General features: G+C 58.2%; 1 protein-coding gene across 2 annotated transcripts; it reads right to left on the minus strand.

Moving 5' to 3' along the window:
- Positions 1-1944: 1944 nt before the first annotated feature.
- On the minus strand, positions 1945-5157 carry CRYBA2 (crystallin beta A2). Of its 2 annotated transcripts, none has more exons than XM_009557547.2 (5): positions 5075-5157; positions 4342-4515; positions 3804-3945; positions 2603-2745; positions 1945-2159 (listed from the first exon to the last, which is right to left on the minus strand). In XM_009557547.2, exons 2-5 carry the CDS (start codon positions 4500-4502, stop codon positions 2012-2014), a joined length of 594 nt encoding a protein of 197 aa, XP_009555842.1. In that variant the 5' UTR covers positions 4503-4515; positions 5075-5157; the 3' UTR covers positions 1945-2011. The 2 variants fall into 2 exon arrangements, with proteins under 2 accessions (XP_009555842.1, XP_053926108.1); XM_054070133.1 differs by having other exon boundaries at positions 4342-4518; positions 5075-5119.
- Positions 5158-19442: the final 14285 nt, after the last annotated feature.

Raw genomic sequence — 19442 nt, forward strand, 5'->3', positions numbered from 1 at the left:
AATGTGGGTGTGTACAGTTGGGTTTGAGGGGACTGGCTTTGGGTGACCTGGAGGCTGAGGGGTGTGGAGGGGCAGGGAGTGTGGAGTCCCTGGGGATGGGAAGCCCTGTGCCCACGGGGAGTTTTGGGGACCTGAGAGATGTGGCCACAGGCTGTCACCCACAAGATGGGAGGGGCAGGGTACAAGATGAATCCAGGGAATGAGGGGCCAGGTCCATAGGGAAGCCAAGGGATGGGGCTTCGGGTCCATGGAGAGTCTGGGAGGTGAGGGTTCAGGTCTGTAAGGCTCCAGGGAACAGAATCCAGACATGTGGAGCACCCAGCTGGCAGCAGCAGAACACCCCCTTGGCTGCAAGCAGGCAGTTTGTCCCCTGTATTCCAACCTAGAGCCTCCCCCCAACTCCAGAACAGAGCAGTAAAGACCCCACACTGTGCTGTGACACCCGCTCCCGCCCCCCTCCTCCCTCCTTCCCCCCGCAGCCCTGTGCACAGGTGCCCAGGAGAACTTCACCTGTGTGCCGGTGGTGTGGAGCAGAGCTGAGCTGACGTGGCCTTGTGCTGGCTGCAACCCGGCCGGGTGTGCAGGAATGTGTTTGTGCAGGGGGAGAGGCCGGCTGCCGTGGGGCCGTGGCGGGGTGGGGCCAGCGGGGACACGGAGGGCACGGAGGAGGTGGAGGGGGGGTGGGGGGGGAGCAGCCCCGCAGCAGGGAAACCCTGCAGGATGGAGATGCACAAGGTGCTGGGGCGTTCGCACAGGCACAAGGAGAGAGAGAGCAGGGACATGTGGGGCGTGCATGGGCACGCTTGTGTGCATGGTCATGTGGGCAAAGCACATGCTCAAACACACTCGCACACATGCCAGGGCTGGGGTCTCTGTGCAGCCTTGGGTGACGGGCATGCACACGCTGACCCTCCCAACCCAGTCCTTCCCAGTCTCCCACCAGCCCAGCACTTTTCTGGGGCACCCACAGCCACATGCTTGTAGCAGCGTGGGCAGACAGGGACTCTGGCATGCAAGCCACCCAGCACCGTTCCACTGTCCTGTAGCTTTAGAGAGAATGTCCTGGGTGTGGGGAGCACCTCGGGGTGAAGACTGGAGCCAGGAGGGCTTTGGGTGCTGGAGGAGTTTGGAAGAGGAGGAGTAGATCGGGAAAGGCCGCTGGATGAGGAGGAGGAGGATGGGTGGGGCTCGCGGTGTGCCCGGGAGGAGCTGGAGCCGGATGCTGATGCGGATGTGCTGGCGTGGCTAGGCTGGGGGTGGGGGGACCCAAACTCTAGGGGTGCTGGGATCAGTGAGCTGAGTCCCTGCCAGGTGCAGGACACTTACCGAAGGACCTCCTGCCCCTGTCCTCAGCACCCTTACACCTCCCTGTACACCCCCTTTATAAGCCAGTGCTCCAAGCCCTGGCCAGTCCATTTCTGGCAGGTCCCCCCACCTCAGATGACCCCAATGCACCCCCTCCTCTGCAGGCCCTTTTCCAAATCAGGGCGCAGAGGGAGAGGAGCTCATGTTCACAGGCTTTGTGTCAATCACTTACTCTGACACTGAGCCTGGGAGGAGGACCTAGAGCACAACCCCCGGGATGACCCCCTCCTGGCTCCAGCCACTCTCTGCCCAATAAGCCCAGTCAGTTCCCAGTAAGTTACCATCTCCCCAGCTGGAGCATCATGGGGATGAGAACTGTTCTGCATCCCTGCTTTTCATTGTGCATGGCCTTGAGGTAGAGTGCAGAGATCTCACCCAGGGTGCAAAGTAGTCATGGGTTCAACACCACCCGGGGAAGGGGAAACCCTTTCCAGTTGCTGAAAGCTGTGGGGCAGCAGGGCTGGGGCAGGCACCCTGCCTCCCTCACCACAGAGGCCCTCGGGCCTCGCAGCCACACAGAGAAGAGCAGGAGGATCCTTCCTTTTTTTTTTTTTTTTTTTTTTTGACAAATGCCTTTATTTGCTACCGGATAGAGGTCTATTGCACAGCAGCCTGGAGGCTGTGGGGCACATGGTCCTGCCCCTGCTCAGTGCTGGACGCGGCGGATGGATTGGATCTGGTTGGTGTGGGCCTGGCTGCTGTATTCATTGTACTTCTTGAACTCGCCGTTCTGTCTGTCCCGCTCCAGCACATACTGGTAGCCCCTGTATCCTGGGTACTGGTATGCCACCCACCTGCAGGCAGACCCCTGCCTCAGAGCTCTGGGCCATATCCCCACCCCTGTCCCGACCCATGCCATGCCATGCCATGCCATGCCATGCCATGCCGTGCCATACCCTGCCATCCCACTCCCTGTCATCCCATGCCATGCCACACCACACCACGACATGCCATGCCATGCCATGCCATGCCATGCCATGCCATGCCATCCCATCCCATCCCATGCCATGCCATCCCATCCCATCCCATCCCATCCCATCCCATCCCATCCCATTCCTCTTCTTGCCCTGGGAGGGGAGGGACAGAAAACACCCCACAATTTCCAAGGGAAGGGACCAGCTGACACCCCTCATTTTTGGGTCCCTCTTCCCTATCCCTGGAGCTATGCAGGAGTGAGGTGCTCACCGAGACCCTGTTCTCAGCCCCTCCCACCCTCCTCCCCACTGGTGGGACTCACGCTCCGGCGTTCACTTTGATGGATGCCACCTCCTTGTTGCCCCAGCCCATGGCCTGCAGCGAGGGGTAGTCATCACTCAGCTCAAACTTATGGCCCTGGAAGTTCTCCGCCTCATAGAGGATGGCTTTGCTGTCATTGTGGTTCTGTGGAGGGAGAGAAGTGGAGGTCAGGGGGGATAGTGTGGCTCATGCAGGGATAGGGGATGTGGCATCAGAGGGACACATGCCAAGGCACAACTGGAGGTCTGAGACCATGCCTGGATTCAGTGCAAGGCCTAGGGGTGTCATTCAGCCTGGCACCCCCTCACCAGGACATGCCAGAGCTGCCCAGAAGATGCTGGTCTCATGTCCCTGTGGTCCCCGTGCACAGCTACAAGGAGAGTGACAGTGGTCACATCCTCTGCAGCCACAGAGGCTCCTGCCCTCAGCATCCCCGCACTCCCAGAGGCTGCAGGAAGGTTGCCGGGCAATGCAGGCTGATGAGAGCAGTCCCCCTGGCTCTGCGGGGCTTTGCTGCATGCTGGACACCTAGGGGTTAATTGCCGGGACACTGAGCGATGCGGCACTGTCCCCCATGCCCAGCCCCCACACGCATCTATCTGCACCGAGGAGCGTCCTGCCAGTAAGGAGTGATCTTATCGCATCCCCTTTATTAAAGCCCAAGCATATCTGCCTGGTGATTATTAAAAGTTGGGGGGGGGGACACCCGCTCGGAGGCGCAGACGTGCTGCTATTGCGAGCACCAGTGTCTCTGCAGATGGAGCGATAGAGGCTGCATCTGCCTGGGCACGGCTGAGTACCCCAGGCAGGAGGGCGACGGACCCCACACCCCAAGCATCCTTGCAGTCTTGCAGGCTCCCCTCGTCTCTCTCCATCCCTGGGTATCTGGGGCAGGGGTACAAGGCCTGGGAACCCCAGCCTGAGAGATGGCTCTCTGATGCACAAGCAGAATGAGCTGGGACAGTGTCACAAGGTCAACTTTTAGCCTAAAGAGCATCCTAGGACCCTTGGAGAGAAGTGGGAGCCAGTGGGTGCAGCAACCCCTCCACCCATGGCACCTCCATGCACGCCTCATCCCTTCATAACATATCCCATGTAACTTGTGCTCCTGCCTGTCCCTCCTCTGCCCTCCATCCCTGTTCTCCCTCCATGCCAGGCTGCTGGGATGAGGCTCTGCCTGCAGTGGGGTCCCCGTAACTCACCGCACACTTGACAGGCCGGAAGGAGAGGAGGTGCTCCGTCCGGTAGCCGCTGTTCCCGCTCCAGGCCTCCCACCGGGGATAGTCACCCTTCTCCAGGATAAACTGCTGCCCCTGGTACTCAGGGTACTCGAAGCCCACCCAGCTAGAGGGGAGAGGAGGAAAGCCCTCAGGGATGCACAGCACAGCCCCAAGGGCTCAGCCCAGGGCTGGCTTCTTCCCTCGTGCAGGGGATGGAGATGTCCTGGCAGAGTGTGGGTTTGTTGCAGAGGTCAGGGTCCTTGCTAGCAGCAAATGTCCCTTTTCCAAGCAGGACCCTCTCCCCAGAGCAACAACATTGCCTCTGACCCATGCCTCAGCTTGGAAGAATCTGCCTGCTTTGCAGACTGGGAAACCGAGGCACCTCATAAGGAGCACAGGGTGGGAGATCTCATGGTGAGGCTGTGGCAGAGCCGAGGAAGGACCCAGATATCCTGGCTCCCGAGCAGCTCTTGATAGTCCCCTGGGAAAAGCAGGATCATGGGGCTGGCAGTGCACTTACGGGCCGCACTCCACCTTGATGGAGCGGATCTTGCGGAAGCCGCGCTCCATGATGCTGGGGCACTCCATGAGGAACTCGCAGCGCTTGCCCTGGAAGCTCTCCTCTTCCCATACTGTGATCTTGTACTGCCCCAGGGTGTCCATGGCTTCGCTGCTGGTCATGCGGGTCGCTCAGCTGCTGGCAGAGCCCCACACATCACCCCAGGCAGGTGCCCACCACCAGCCCACAGCCTCCCCACTGCCTGCCACCGAGCCTGGAGTGCCAGCGGTGCTGACCTCACATATATCATGCCACCAGCCCCTCTCACTCCCAGGGTGGCATGGGGGACACTTCCCATTCCCTTTTCCTCGATGTTATGGGATGGCTGTCCAGTGATCCCCAAGTCACAGGGTGCACTTACAGTGCCCCACTCTCCTTGTGATGTACCCAGGGCTGCCTCAATTTCTCTGCTCTCAAGCTCCCTGTGATGACTCCTGGGGTCGGGCCGGAGCAGTAGCACTGTACCCGGTGTAGGGGGGCTACAGTGACCCTGGCTCAGACATGGATGTGGGGTACAGCCCTGGGGCAGACCAGCCAGCTCTTGCAAAGGTGGGTGCCAGCATCCACACAGGATCGCCCTGCTGTGCCACACAGCACCCCACAGCTTGCCCTTCCCCAGAGTGTGCATTGGCAGGGGAGGGCTTGGTGTAGAGGGAGCGTGGGGAGGCTTGGGGGCTCACAGCCTGGTACTTACTTGGTCGGCAGGGCACAGAGGCGAAGGTGGTGGTGCCGGGGCCGGCTTTGCCCCTCGCCCTTTATAGGCGGGCACCGAAGTGCCGATGGTGCAGGCGAGCAGGGTGCTGTGTCAGCAAGCAGGGGATGGGGGGGGAACTGGGTGCACACCCACCCCAGACTCCGGCTGTCCATTCCAGTTAGGCAGTGTGGCGAGAGCAGCCCCCCCGTGTCCCACAGGGCTGACAATGAAAGTGCTGGGCTGTGTTTGCGCAGGGGCTCAGGGCATAATGGGCAAAGGGCCTGACGCGACGCTTTCCTTTCTGCCCCCGGACAATGTCCCTGCTTGGGCATGGATTAGAGACCCAGCCTTTCCCAGGGCACTCGCAGCCTTTGCCAGGGTTGAGGCTGTTGAGAAGGAGGTGCCAGGGTGAAGTGGGGATTTTCCAGGTGGCACCTGCTAGGCTTATCCTTGGGCTGGAATTCAGGGCTCCCTGGGGCTGCATCTGCCCCTCTGCCTGTGGCTCTGCCACTCCAGATCCCTCCTCTGGTCAGGCTCTGCCTTGTATGTCTCGAGCTGACGGGGCAGGGCAGGGACTCAGGCTGCAGAGACAGGGCTGCAGGTGGGATGGGAGAAGGTCAGGGTGAACAAGAAGGGTGGAGAAAATGTTGACACAGCCACTGGTTGGTCAGTCCAGGCTCTGGGAGATGTGCAGCATCCTGCGGGGGTCCCTGTTGGCTCCAGAGCAAACATTGATGGATCCAGCATTTTGTATGTTCCTTGCTTGCAATGCCCTGGGCATGTCCCTCCACCTGGCAAAGAGCTCTTCCTGCTCCCCACACACCTCCCACTCAGGCAGGGCGCACCGTGCTCAGTAAAGGGGGACCAGCTCTGGGGCACAGTTCTGTCCTTCACCTGGGCAACAGGACTGGCCCTGCCTGGGACTGTACGTACCAAGCCACGCAGACATCCCCAGGGTCCCCCACCAGGAACTCATCTGGATGAGGCCAACACAGGCTGGAAAGAAAGAAAAGCGCCCAGCTCAGCTGTGAAATGGCAGGTCTCTTGGCAGCAGCGTTTCTTGCAGCAACCCTGTGTAGCCCACGGTGAAGCTGGGCATTCCCCACTTTCAGCTGGGCAGGAACCACCCTGCAAGGGTTGACCCAGAGCACCCCAAACTTTCCCAGGAAGACCTCAGCCCTGCTGGGCATTCTATACATCCCCAGAGAGCATGGCAGTGCCAGTGCCAGTGATGAAGGGTGCAGCATGGGCAGCGGGAGGGGTGTTAGGGCACCTGGCATCTCTGCCCCGTTCTTAGCAAGAACAAGGGACTGAGGTGGTGACAGTAGGGAGGGGTTTGGGGCAGGAGTCGTGGGTCCCCTTCGTGACACCCCCCCCCCCCCCCCCCCCCCAGCCATTGCTCGGCAAGGCGCCGGGCAACATTTCCCTCCTAGCTCCGCGGTTCGGTGCGTGGCTGCGCCGATGCCTGCAGGTCCCAGCAGAGGGTGCACCCTGGCAGCGGTTGGAGCTGGATCCAGAGAAGGGACATCGGTGGCCTTGGCCGGAGACAGGCGCTGGGGAGGGCACCATCCACTTGCGACGCCCGAGGTGCTCATAGCAAAGGAGAAGAGCCCCCGGGAGATACCTAGGGAAACAGAGGGTGGAAGGAGAGATGGAGATGCTCCCCAAGGAGGGAAAGGGATGCATGAGGTTGAGGAGATCCTGGGATGCAGCATTCAAGCCCCAGCCCAGCACCTTGATGGGTGCTGGAGAGGACACAGCCTGGCTTCATCCACCTGCATAGATCTACACGAATCCCCCTTCTGTCCACCTTCTCGCCCTGTCCTTCTTCTGCCCACCTGTCCAGCTGTATGTCCCTATTTGTCCCCATCATTACCCATCATGCTGTGGCACTGCCATGGCCTCTTTTTTTTCAGAGGCACAAATGATCCCCGAGTCACACCTCTGTGTGGGACACAGCATGGTGACACTGTCCTGCTTGCTGGCTACAGAGGTGCTTGCTCAGGGTGGCCTGGGGACGTCCCTCAAAGTGCCAGGGGGCAGATTTGGGCAGCCCTAATACCTTGTGGAAGATGGAACAAGATGCAGAGCAAGCGCACTGCAGAGTCCTCCCATGCCACTGCTGCCGGTCGTCTGAGCTCTGTGAGCAGAGGCATGGGGCGCTGGTTAGTTTGGGGTGCTGTGAGGTGTGAGAGCAGTCTGGGGCTGTGGGGTGCAGGGCACTGTGGGGTGCATTACAGAGCCCCAGGGCATGGGGCACCACAGGATGTGTGGAATGCTGTGGACTGTTATGGACATATGGGGGTGTGTGAGGCACTGCATAGTGAGCTACTAGATCTGTGGGGCCCTGGTGCTGTGCCATGAGGGGGACGCAGGCAGCTCAGTCACCCCCATACAACCCTTTGTATAAAAGCGTGGAGAGGTACAGGAAAGAAACCCACCCCCAGGTGTGGGCTGTGCCCCATCCTCACTTTTCAGCCGTGTCCCTGACATTGGGATGTGCCTCACCTCCCAAAGCCTGGCACATTTGGAGCAGGCACATGGGAGCCACAGCAGCATCTGGGGATAGTGGCTTTGAGGGCCATGCCAAGGGCCCTTCCCTGCTGCGCCCCAGGTGTTGATGCAGCCTGGTCTTCTGGGGAATCCCCCAGTTGCCTTCAAGTGGTCCCTATCACCAGCCAGTACCCCCATGGATGGATCACCTGCCAGTCCCCAGCCACACCTGCCCAGCCGGGGACAGGGGCAGGGGGGGTTGCTGTGGGGCAGGCAGTGACTCTGCTCAAGGGCAGCTGCTAATATTGTCTCTGGGAGCTGGTTTGTGTTCGCCCAGGTCCTCCTGCATAGGCTGATTTCATAAGGGCCCCACGTTGCTCTGTCTCAGCCTGTTCCCTATGCTAGCAAAACAGATCGAGTTTCTCCGTGCCACCAGGCTCAGCGGGGGCAGCCAGCAGCCCTTGGGCGCAGTGAGAGGACAGGTTTGCCTGAGTGCTCCATGCCAAGCCCAGACCGTGCTATCCATCGCCCCCAGCCATGGGCTTCTATCCCATGACTTCTGCAGGTGCTGGCCCAGGATATTGCACAGCTTGGGGACCTGAGCAGGCTGAAAGGCAGCCCCGAGGGAGGTGACACAGGTGCTACTCAGGCATCTTGATCCTGATGCCACATCTGGGGAACATCTAGGTGCTCATGGCAGCACACTGTTTCCCACTGCTCTTATGAGTATCCAGGCTAGCTGACCAGGCCAACACAGCTGTGTGTGGTCCTGCATCTGGGTGATGCCATGGGCTGAGCCCTGCCTACCCCCCTGAACCCTGCTAGCTCCTCTCTCCTCACCCTCACCCCTGCTGGGAGCTGCACTGCCACCCCAGTTTGCTGGAGATCAGGGGCTGGGCCAAGTGGGAGCAGATGGAGCTGGTGCCAGCCCCTGTTTGTCTTTCTCCCAGTTGCCTGGTGCTCTGTTTATTCTGGGGATGGCTTCCTGCTGCCAGGTCTGAAACAGGTGGCTTTTATTTGCAGGGGCTAGGTGATTAGATCAGGGGTAGCACATCATTCCCCCCAGCCAACCCTACTGCTTCTTTTTGCTCCCCTTTCTCCCCCAGGCTCATTTCCCTGGGAAATCATCGTCATCAGCAAGGATGCAAACACTCATCTTCCCTCCCCAGGCATCTTCTCTTTGGGACTGCTTTGAACATGGTCATAACAGAATTGGTAAATCCTAGCCATAACTCCCACTTCTATCTGCCGGGTCCCCAAACTCCAGAGCTGAGGGGCTTGCTGGGGTGCCCAGTGTCACTTGTCCCCTCCTGGAGACTTGCTAGCGGCAGGGGACACGTGTGCAGGCACACACCCGCCACAGAAGCCTCCTTGCACAGGCGCTGCCTTGCACAGGGACCCCCATGCACACCAGCCACCCTGCACTCACGTGTCCCCCGCACACCCGTCCATCCCCTCCCTGCAGCCGGAAACTCCCGGGATCGCAAACAGCCTGGCAGATGTTGCTGGGATTAACTCCCACACAGGCACACACACACATGTGCCAGCCGCTCTCTGCCCAGAGGGGCTGGAGAGATCCCAAGCAATTAGGCTCTCCCAGGGCAGAGCTCAGTGGGTACCTGCCCCAGCTCCTGCTGCCAGGGCAGGATGAGTCCTCAGGGGGAGCAGGCAGTGGGGCAGAGATCTCGATGGGAACTGTGGGCCAAGATGCTGACCGGCCTCTGAGTAATGTCACCAATGGCCGAAGAAGGGCAGGGATGTTGTGGAGGGCACAGCCACTTGCTGTGCAAGGGGTATCCATGTGTTGTGCCCGCTCACAGCTGGGACTTGCAGTGTGCTGAGGTGGTCTTCAACACAGCACCTTCTCCTAGCCTCTGCTTTCCCTGTGCACATATGGCCCCTCAGCCATCGCTAATCCTGCTGAGATCTACTCTCCAGACCTGCCTGCCCACTGTCCCCATCGCAGGCACCCTGGCCACCCCCAGGCAAGCTGCTCACCCCCTCCCTGTGAAACTGTGGGTGCCTGCTCTGCCCCCGGTCATCCACAGTTCCAGAGATGCACTCACAAATACCCACCATGAACACGATACCTCCAGGGGACACATGCCCATTCCTCCCCACTGGGAGGAGGTGCTTGCCAGACCTCTTTCCATCATCTACCAGCAGTCCTGGCTGACTGGGGAAGTTCCATCGGACTGGAGGCTGGCAGATGTTACAAGAAGGGCTGGAGAGAGGATCCAGGGAACTACAGAACTATCATTCTGACCTCAGTGCCAGGGGAGGTCATGGAGCAGGCCATCTTGGGTCCCATCTCACAGCACATACAGGACAAGGGGGGTTATCAGGCCCACTCAGCATGGGTTTATGAAAGGCAGGTCCTGCCAAACCAACCTGATTGTTTTCTATGACAAGGTGACCTGCTTGATGGATGAGGGGAGGGCTGTGGATGTAGTGTACCTGGACTTTAGTAAAGCCTTTGACACAGTATCTCACAGTACCCTACTTGAGAAACTGGCTACCACTGGCCTGGACTGGCATAGACTCTGCTGGATAAAAAACTGGCTGGGTGGCTGGGCCCAAAGGGTGGTGGTAAATAGAGCTCAATCCAGACAGAGGCAGTTGAGTGCACCCTTAGCAAGTTTGTGATGACACTAAACTGGGAAGAAGCATCGATCTGTTGGAGGGTAGGGAGGCTCTACAGAGGGATCTGAACAGGCTGGATCAATGGGCTGAGACCAGTGCGATCAGGTTTAACAAGGCCAAATGCAGAGTCCTGCTCTAGGGGCTTGGGGAAGAATGGCTGGCCTGGGGGTTTTGGTCGATAGACGACTGAACACGATCCAGTAGTGTGCTCAGGTGGCCAAGAAGTCCAACAGCATCTTGGCTTGTATCAGAAAAGTTGCAGCCAGCAGGACCAGGGAAGCGAATCTCCTCCTGTACTCTGCACTGGTGAGGCCACACCTTGAATACTGTGTTCAGTTTTGGGATCCTCACTACAATAAAAACATTGAAGTCCTGGGGCATGTCCAGAGAAGAGTGATGAAACTGGTGAAGCGGCTGGAGAACAAGTCTTATGAGGAGCAGCTGAGGGAACTGGGATTGTTTAGCCTGAATAAGAGGAAGTTGAGGGGAGACCTTATTGTTCTCTACAATTACCTAAAAGGAGGTTGCAGAGAGGTGAGTGTTGGTCTCTTCTCCCAAGTGACAGGTGATAGGACAAGAGGGAATGGCCTCAAGATATGTCAGGGGAAGTTTAAGTTGGACATTAGGAAAAATTTCTTCATAGAAAGAGTTATCAATCACTGGAACAGGCTGCCCAGGGAGGTGGTTGAGTCAGCATCCCTGGAGGTGTTTAAAAGGATAGTAGATGAGGTGCTTGGGGACATGTTTTAGTAGTAGACAGGTATGGTTGGAGTTGATGATCTCTAAGGTCTTTTCCAACCTAACAATTCTATGATTCTATGATCCTGGACCTGCGCTGCCTGGCCCCAGCCCAGCCCTGGCAGTGGGCTGCCCCCGCTGTGGAGGTGTGCTCAGTCTCTTGCCTCTGCCAGCCTTGCTAGATCCCCAGGAGCTGCCGGGGGAGCTCTGGCCTCATGCCTGCTCCCCACTGTTCCCATGGGGACTAATCCCACCTGAAGGTCAGGGAGGCTCCACCAGCTGCTCACCTCCTGCCTGTGGATTACAGCCTGGGTGTGAGCAGGTGGCAACTGCCACATCCCCAGGCTAGCCCAGCTCTGATGCAGGACTGACAGTGGGACAAAACCCAGCCAGGCTGCTCCAAAATAGACCCCAGTGCGGCTGCTCCCTTGCAGCCTCACGTGTTTGTTCTCCAGCCACTTCATACCCTGCCCAGATGGGAATGCCAGGCACTGGGGCAGAGGAGCTGATGTCTGGTCCTCAGGTCCGGATCCTGACCTGAAATGGAGTCTGCGGGTGCCAGCCACTGGGACCTCCTGCCTATTACCCCACATGATCCCAGCCTGGCACCGTGAGGGCACCTCACAGCTACAGTATCCTGGAGAAACGTGTCAATCTCCACAGAACGCCCAGTGCAGACCAGTCCCAAGAAAGCAAAAACAGAGACAGGGAAACACATCCAACTCAGCATCCAGCCCATCCTGGTTGCAGGTACATCTCCTCCAGTATGCTGTATTGTATTTGGAGGAGCACCATGGGGCAAGCACAGCTTCCTAGGCCCCAGCTTTACCTACAGCACTTGGGCTGTTGCCATGAGGGACTTCCCCTCAGCCCCACAGCCAGGGTTTGCCAGCTCAGCCAGCACTTGGCCAAGGTCCCATTCAACCCTGGTGCTCCTCCACTCCCCCGTCAGCAACATCTGTAGCGCCAGGCACCCAGCGCTAGGGTGATGCTGATCCAGGAGGCAGGTGAGAATCCTGGCAGCAGCGGCTCCCCTCCTCCAGCAGCTCTGAGGAGGCAGCACAGGCGGGGGCAGAGCCAGACACTGCAGCAAGAACAGAACATCCTGCCTCGGGCCTCCCAAAGCCAGCAACAGCTGCGCAGGGAGCAGCGGCCCTGGCACCCTGCTCAACATCCATCACCTGGGCAGGCTGCCCACATGTCCCCCAGGGCCACTGGCTGGCCTAGGAGGGGGGATCCCCATCACTCACCCCTTCCCTGGAGGCCCCATGGGTAGATGGGGCTGACATACTCGGAGATGTAGGACTTGTGCAAGCTCTGGATCCGTCTCCCTCCAGCACCTTGAGTCATTCAGCAGCGCCCTTCCGTTGTCCCCTTCTCTCATGGGTGTTCAGAGCCCTTTCCTGGGGCAGTGGAAAAATCTATCCCCTCACCTTGGTGGCCTGTGGGTTCAGGGAGGAGGATATCAAGCTGTATCCACTCTGTGCCCTGTGCTGCCCACAGACAGGAGTGGGCTGGGGGTGGACAGAGCTTCCTGTTGTTTCACCTTTGCAGGGTTCAGCTCCATGCCTGGGATCCACCTTTCCCTTCCACCCTTACTGACAAATAGCAGCAAGTTTGTCCCAGAGCAAGATGGGCTGAAGGCTGCCTCTCCCCATGGACTTAGGTTGCAGGGGGGCAATGTGCAGGATGGACCCTTTGTCTGGGGACAGCATCTGAAGCTACATCCGGGCACCCAGAGTGCAGGACCCCTGCACAGATCCAGGACAGCTCCTCATGCTTCCTGCCCCTGTCATGGTCTTGGCCAGGAGCAGGGTGGGGAGATTGGGAAGAACCAATGCTGCTCACCAAAACCTCCAACAATAGCCCAGCCCCATGGACACAAGCAGCCTCAGGCTCCTTAGCCCAGACCTTGCGCAAGCTGGCTGGGTACCCGCAGCGGCACTGGGACGGAGTGACCTTGCCAGGGCAGGGAGCTCCTGCCTAGCCCAGGAGTCTCCTCCAAGCATGACAGAGCCGTGGGGAATAGGCTGAGTGGGGCAAAGTTGGGGTCTAGGGGTGCCCACACAACCATGGCGCAGCAGCAGTTCCCTGGGCCAATCCTCCAAGGTGCTGGGGTGCAGAGGTTAACCAGCTGCCTCTGCCACATCCTGTGGCAAAGTAGTGCCTGCCCAGGGATGGCACACCCCATCCGGGCTGGGAAGGACGTGCAGCCCACAGGCAACACCACGCAGGCAGCCAGCAAGGCTGCACACCTGCTCACACCCACGCCTTCATACGATGCACACACACTGGGACACAGAGGCGTGAGTGTGGCAGGAGCGTGGCCAATGCGCATGTTCAGCCCAGCAGGAGCACACACATATGCACACACGCACACTCAAGCATATATGCACGCACAGGGTGGTGGATGCAGCAGTAAGATGTACCAGATGTGCACAGGCACACACACGTGCATGAACAGCCATTTACACAGATGAGCCTATATGAACACATACATGCAAATATACACACATACTCATATGCAGACACACACCTGTCTGCAACTACACCTGTATGCAAATGCAGACCTGGGCACTTCTGCTTCCCCAGTGCAGCTCTTGCACTCTGCCCTCCCCATGCAAATCCTCCCCACGCAGAGCTGCACTATGCAAATCTCCAGCCCTGGTCCCCAGGTCCCCAAAGCCAAGCCAATGGGCTCAGGGGATGGTGGGACAGCTCTGCGCAGCACAGGCAGCAGCAGCCTCCCTTCACCTCATCCCCTGCCAGCATGGCACAGCCCTTGACACTGGCGCCAGTCCTGACGTGGGAGTTGCGGGAGTTTAAATTCCCTGTCTCTGCCCTGCTTGGGCATCAGCTCACCCTTGGGTGCTAACCCTGCCAGTGAGCCATTCCCCAGCCACAGAGCCCATAGGGCAATGTGTCTTCCTGGGGCCACCACCAGCTTCGACAGGTGTCGTGGCTTCCTGGTGCCACTGGGCTGGCAGAGCTGGGAAGGGACAGTAGCCTGGGAAGATGTGGGCACGGGGAGGAGCATTTTTCTAATGCTGTCCCATTCTTCCCCTGCAGACAGATGTGATGCTGATGCCAGTGCAGGGTCTCACTCCCTGGTCACTGCCCGGATATTGTCGAAAGCCAGAAATGCTTTTCTGGAGTATCTGGGCTATCTACAGGGTACAACACTGGTCCCACAAGGCGTGGGGCTGTGCTAGGGCACACAGAATCACAGAATCACAAGGTTTGAAAGGACCCATTGGATCATCGAGTCCAACCATTCCTAACACTCCCTAAACCATGTCCCTACACGCCATGCCCCACATGCCCCACACATGGCACCCTGGCAGTGTGTGGAGTCACCGAGGCAGAGCAGGGTAGCCAAGCAGCATCTCTACAACCCTACTTTGCCAGATACCATCTCTGCTGAGCTCTGTTCCCACAGGGATGCACGTGTGGCAGCTGGAGCAGCACAGGCAGCAGGGTCTGGCTTTCCTCAGTGTTATTAATTGTGCTCCGTTTGATCCCAGCCTGAATGGGACAGCTTCAGGCATCGTGCGTATCAGGGGATGTGTTGTGGTTCCTCAGATTTTTAACTTTGCTCCGTATTGGAGACAGAGCCTGTAGACATGGCCCATGGCCGCTGTGATGGCCAGTCATTGTGTCATGAGGTGGCTGATCCCTGGTTAGGATGGGCATTTGGCTCTGCAGAAACGCAGGGAAATCAGCACCCCTGGAGATGCTCCTTGATTCTGGTGCTTTCCTACACCATCTGTTGGAAACATTCCAAGTGTCTGCCCAGGGAGATGCCTTATCTCCATCTTTAGCAGATGCAACCCACGGATGGAATAGGGCTCTCCTTCTCCAGGGCAGGGGCTGTTGAGCCTTGTCCCATACATGGATTGGATGAGGGTGAGGGATACCACCAGGAATCATCCTGTCCCTTGGCACACTCCTGGGCTCCTCCACCTCCAACCTCTCCTCCATTCACACTATAGGGCTGGGCTTAGCCTCCACAGCATTTGTGGAGAGGCTGCAGGAAAGGGCTCAGGATCTCCTATAAACTCAGAGCATCCATGAGCACAGTGAGGCTAGAGATGGATTCTGTGCTACGTGAGAAGCACCTGTGCCTCCCACAGAGCAGAGCACCTGGGATCAGCATCCCTACATCAAGGCAGGACTGTGTTTGGGGCTGCCAGAGAAACTGCAGACATGGCCAGGCAGGGGTGTGTGTGGCATTTTTCATCCCTCAGATAACATCCTGGGGCAGCAGGAAAAGTGGTCCATTGCTGTCCCATTTCCTTGTTCCCTGGGACTCCCTGCCGTCTCCATAGAGGTAGGAGCAGCCCTGGGCTCTGAAAGTCTATGCTAGCCAGGATAGGGACAGGACAGGACAGGACATAGAATGGGACAGGAGCCCTGGGCAAGCACTGCACTGCACTTTTAGAGTAGGGCAGGCAGTGTGCAGGGGTGTCCTGGAAGAGACCTCTCATCTTGCCAGATCCACTCCCATACCCTTCCACAGCAAGCACAGGCAGAGTGATTGCCTCCTGCAGGACCTGGTACCTGGCCCGCAAGGTGAGGGGGAGCACCAGGCAACACCTCCCAAGGGCAGCCCAGTGCACAGCAGATTGATCCTGAAAAGGCTAGGAAGTGCTGCTCTGGGAGCAAACTCTGGCTGAGGTGTGTGGGATGGGGAACTTCCCCATCCTTTGCCCTGCTCCCCCTGCGTGCACTGTCTCAGCAGCTAAAGCTGCCTTGGTGCCAGCAGACAGTTGAGACCTACCTGGGCATTTGGCAGAGCCCAGCAAGCTCCACCCTGGATCAGTGCTGTGCCAGGGTAGGGCAGCGCTGCCAGGGCTCCCGTGCCTGCCACGGCTCTGCAGCACTGCCAGGGGTCCAAGGGCCAGGCTGCCCTTCCCCAGCAGGCTGCTGCAGGCAGGGATCAGCCTCACAGGTGGGATATGTTATTTATGCCCATCATGCCACAGGCACATAGAGATGGCTCATGCATGTGACAGTCTGCAAAGCTGTGTCAGAAATGCCACAGGTACAAATGCCACACAAGTCCCGTGTCCCATGCATGTGCAAGTCCCACCCATGGCATTCATGCATGCTGTGTGCAGACTCTCTCATAAGTGCACTGCCTATTCATCACTTCATGTGTGCTACACACAGATCATATGCTGTGCATGTGTGTTTGGGTGAAGACTGCATGTTGGGCACATGTCCCTTTTGCACTCTGCACACGGGCTATACGTTTGCCCAGGCATACGTGCTGAAAAGAGGGTTGTGTGTCCTGCATGGGTTGCAAGCAAACGTGTTCCCTCTGTGGGCTTGCAGGTTGTGGGTGCACGGGACTTGCTGCAGTGGAGTGCGGGCGTTGTGGCATGTGTGCGCGCCAGCCGCATGCTTGTAGATGGGCTGGACCTGCCTAACGCGAGCCGAACGAACAAAACGTTCAGGTCAGGTCTTGCACGTGGGGCTCGACGCCAGGCAAGTGCAGAGTTGCTCTGGGCTTGGATGGCATGGGCTGGAAGGGTGCTTTGCTGTGGGCTGTCGGCAGCCTCTTCCCAATCCTTCCTCCGGAGTCAGGTCATTCCAGGCTGGGAGCTGGTGTCCTTGCTGCACCTGCTGCTCTGAACCAGCTCCTCCAGGGGTAAAGTCCAGAAAGGTGGATGCTTGACACCTGCTGCCTGGGAAAGCCAAACAGAGCAGGGGCGGGTTAAACTAACACAGTGGGGTGGGGAGAGAGGCTGGGACAACAAAGAAAGAATGAAATAAAGAAGGAAGGAAGAAAGTCAATGGAGGAAGGGAAAGGATGGGAAGGGAACAGAAAGGATTAGAAAATACAGGTGGGATAGGAGGCAAGAGTTAAGGGAAAAAGACAGTTAGGACAGTGTCCCTGCAACCCATCCTTTTACCTCCCAGGAGTTCCGTGGTGCCACCAGAGTGCTTGTCCCAGAGAAGCCCCCGAGTTGTCCCCCACATCCAGCACCCTTCTCTCAGCCAGGCAAGCAGGACCCCAGCCCAGGTGTGCTGGGCTACTGCAGCTCACCTGGCTCCGGTGACACGCTGGCAGCTGGCAGGTGAGCAGCTTCGCCTTCCCCCGCCGGCTCACAAGTGGAAAATGAGGGTGACGCCGGCTGGATGGGGCTTTTATAGCCCTGATAAAAATAGCGCTGGCTGGCCGGTGATCGGGGGGCCGGAGAGATGTGACTGAGCAGAGACAGGCGAGAGGGCTGGGCTGGCGGCAGCGAGCCTTCTCCCCAGCACACCTGTCACGGCTCTGTGTTTGCTCAGAGCAAATATTGACCCAGGGAAGGCAGGCTGGGCAAGGGAGGCGATTAGCCCACCTAGATTAGAGGCAGAGCAGGTCTCTATGCAAACTCTCCAGGGCCGCCTTTGTTAATGGGAGCCTGATGGGCTGATAGGAGCCAGGAGCCTGGGTGCTTGGCGGGCAGTGGGGAGGAGGAGGTGGTGGTGGTGGGGAGAGGAGGAGACATTCATTAACCTGCACTGGAACAACACCAGCTGTCACTTTTCCACCCACCTGCCTGGCTCACTTTGCAGCCAGGGGTGAGAGGAGAGTGGGGGGCAAGGGGAAACAGGTGTAGGGGCACCTACCTGGGCAGCTCTGGAGTGGGGGCTGCTTGCTTGCAATACTTCGGGCTGCTGAAAAGTGAGGGAGCAGAGAGGTCCCAGGGCTGGAAAGCAAAGCCAGTGCCTACCCGGAGCAGCCTGACACCGCGTACCAGTGATGGCAAGGACCGTCTTGCCCCCAGCTCAATACCCCCATCCATGCTAAAGATCCCTTAGGCAAACTTGGGCAATGTGCGCTTCTTCTAGAGGAGCCCACAGACCTCTGAGATGGGCAGCAAAGCGGAGCTCAACAAACCCACCTCCGTGTCTCTTTGGGAGTGTTTCCAGTGTGGCCGCATGGGCCAGGTGCCAGCTCTCCCAACGCAGCCGCAAGAACAGGATGTGTTTCAATCCATGTGCACATGCCTCCCTGTGGGGTCACTGCATCCCAGAGTCACACTGTTCTCCCGCATGCAGGCTGTATCATTACCCAGTGGGATAACCAGTGCAGACGCCCCCGTGCTGGCTCTGAGGGGAGTGTGTAGAGCCTGTGGGGGCCAGGAGAAATTTAGACACACTCCTGCAGCATCCAGCCAGGCTACTCAGCCCGTACAGTCCTCAGCTGATCTCAACCAGAGCTGGGCTATCTCTCTGGGTTACTCTGGCACCTGCAGCTCCCGGGATAACAGAGCATGAAGTGCAGCTGAGGTGGCAGGAGAAGATCCTTTGTACAAGTGCACTGGTGTGTTTATTTGTGTAGAAGGGTGTGTTTGCAGGTGGGTTAGGGGGTTACGCTGCTTTAATCTCCACGCTGCTTTAATATCCTGCAGGTATCTTGGTTCTGGGTGTGCTTTAGAAACTGCCACCATTGCTCTTACCAGAGCTGGAGTGTGCTTGCAGGTTGAAGTAAATGGATTCCCAATTGTAAGTGGATAGTGGCAAATCCTTACCAGCCACTTTCACTGAACCCTTTTTCCCTGGGGACTTGTCCCTCTCTGTGCAAAGCTTGGCACAGGGAGGAGCTGAAGTGATGGCAACATGCTGGCCTTTGTCACCCTGATGCTCTTTCCCAGTAGTTTTGCCAGCAAAGGCATGCAGAACCACTGCTGCCCTGGGCTGTGGTTCTAAGAGGAAGCATGACATTCCTTCTCCTTTTGATGCTGTACAGGCCCTGATGGTTGGACTTAACTGCTTCTCCTCTCTTGGCGTGGGAAATGTGCTGGGCAGATGTCATCATGCTGGGTCACGCACTGGCAGAGCGGAGCAGCAGCTCCTGGCATAGGATGCCTGGCTGTGCCTCTCTTTCCAGAGAAGCCAGAAAAACTCAAACACCACTCCAGTGCTGTTGTAGTTCCAGCAGACATCTCCAAGCCTATGTGCTCTGTTAGAAATGCTCTCTCACCCCAGCCTGTCTCCTGCAAGGGCAGGCCCCCAACATGCACCAAATAACATCAAAGCCTGTCATTGCAGGACTGCCTTATGGAAAATGGGAGAAAAAGTAGGTCCCTTGAGCTTGCTCTCAGCAAGCTATCCTGCTCCAGGCAGCTATCCTGGTGAACATCTTCCACCTGCCCTGGCATCTCCAGGGCAGCATCTACCAATGTGTGCTCTTCCCTGGCAGGCAGGCAGTGCTGGGATCAAGCCCCTGTTCTTGCACTCAACAGGCTGTCCCTGGCACAGGCAGGCTCAGCCTCCTCTCACAGGAGACAAGGGCTTGTGCTGCCTCACTGACCCACAAGGATGGACTAGCCCACATCAGAGCACCTCTCCTGTCCATCAGAAGCAACCACTGTGCCCTGGCCTGACCAGAGCATGAATAAAAATGGTCCCATTCTCAAATACCAAAGCAACACAGCCAAGCCAGCAAAGCCCAGGATACCAGACATGGGATGCCAGGGGCGAAAGGTCTTTGTCCAGC

The sequence above is a fragment of the Cuculus canorus genome, chromosome 6 (assembly GCF_017976375.1).
Source record: "Cuculus canorus isolate bCucCan1 chromosome 6, bCucCan1.pri, whole genome shotgun sequence".
NCBI classification, from domain to species: Eukaryota; Metazoa; Chordata; class Aves; order Cuculiformes; family Cuculidae; genus Cuculus; species Cuculus canorus.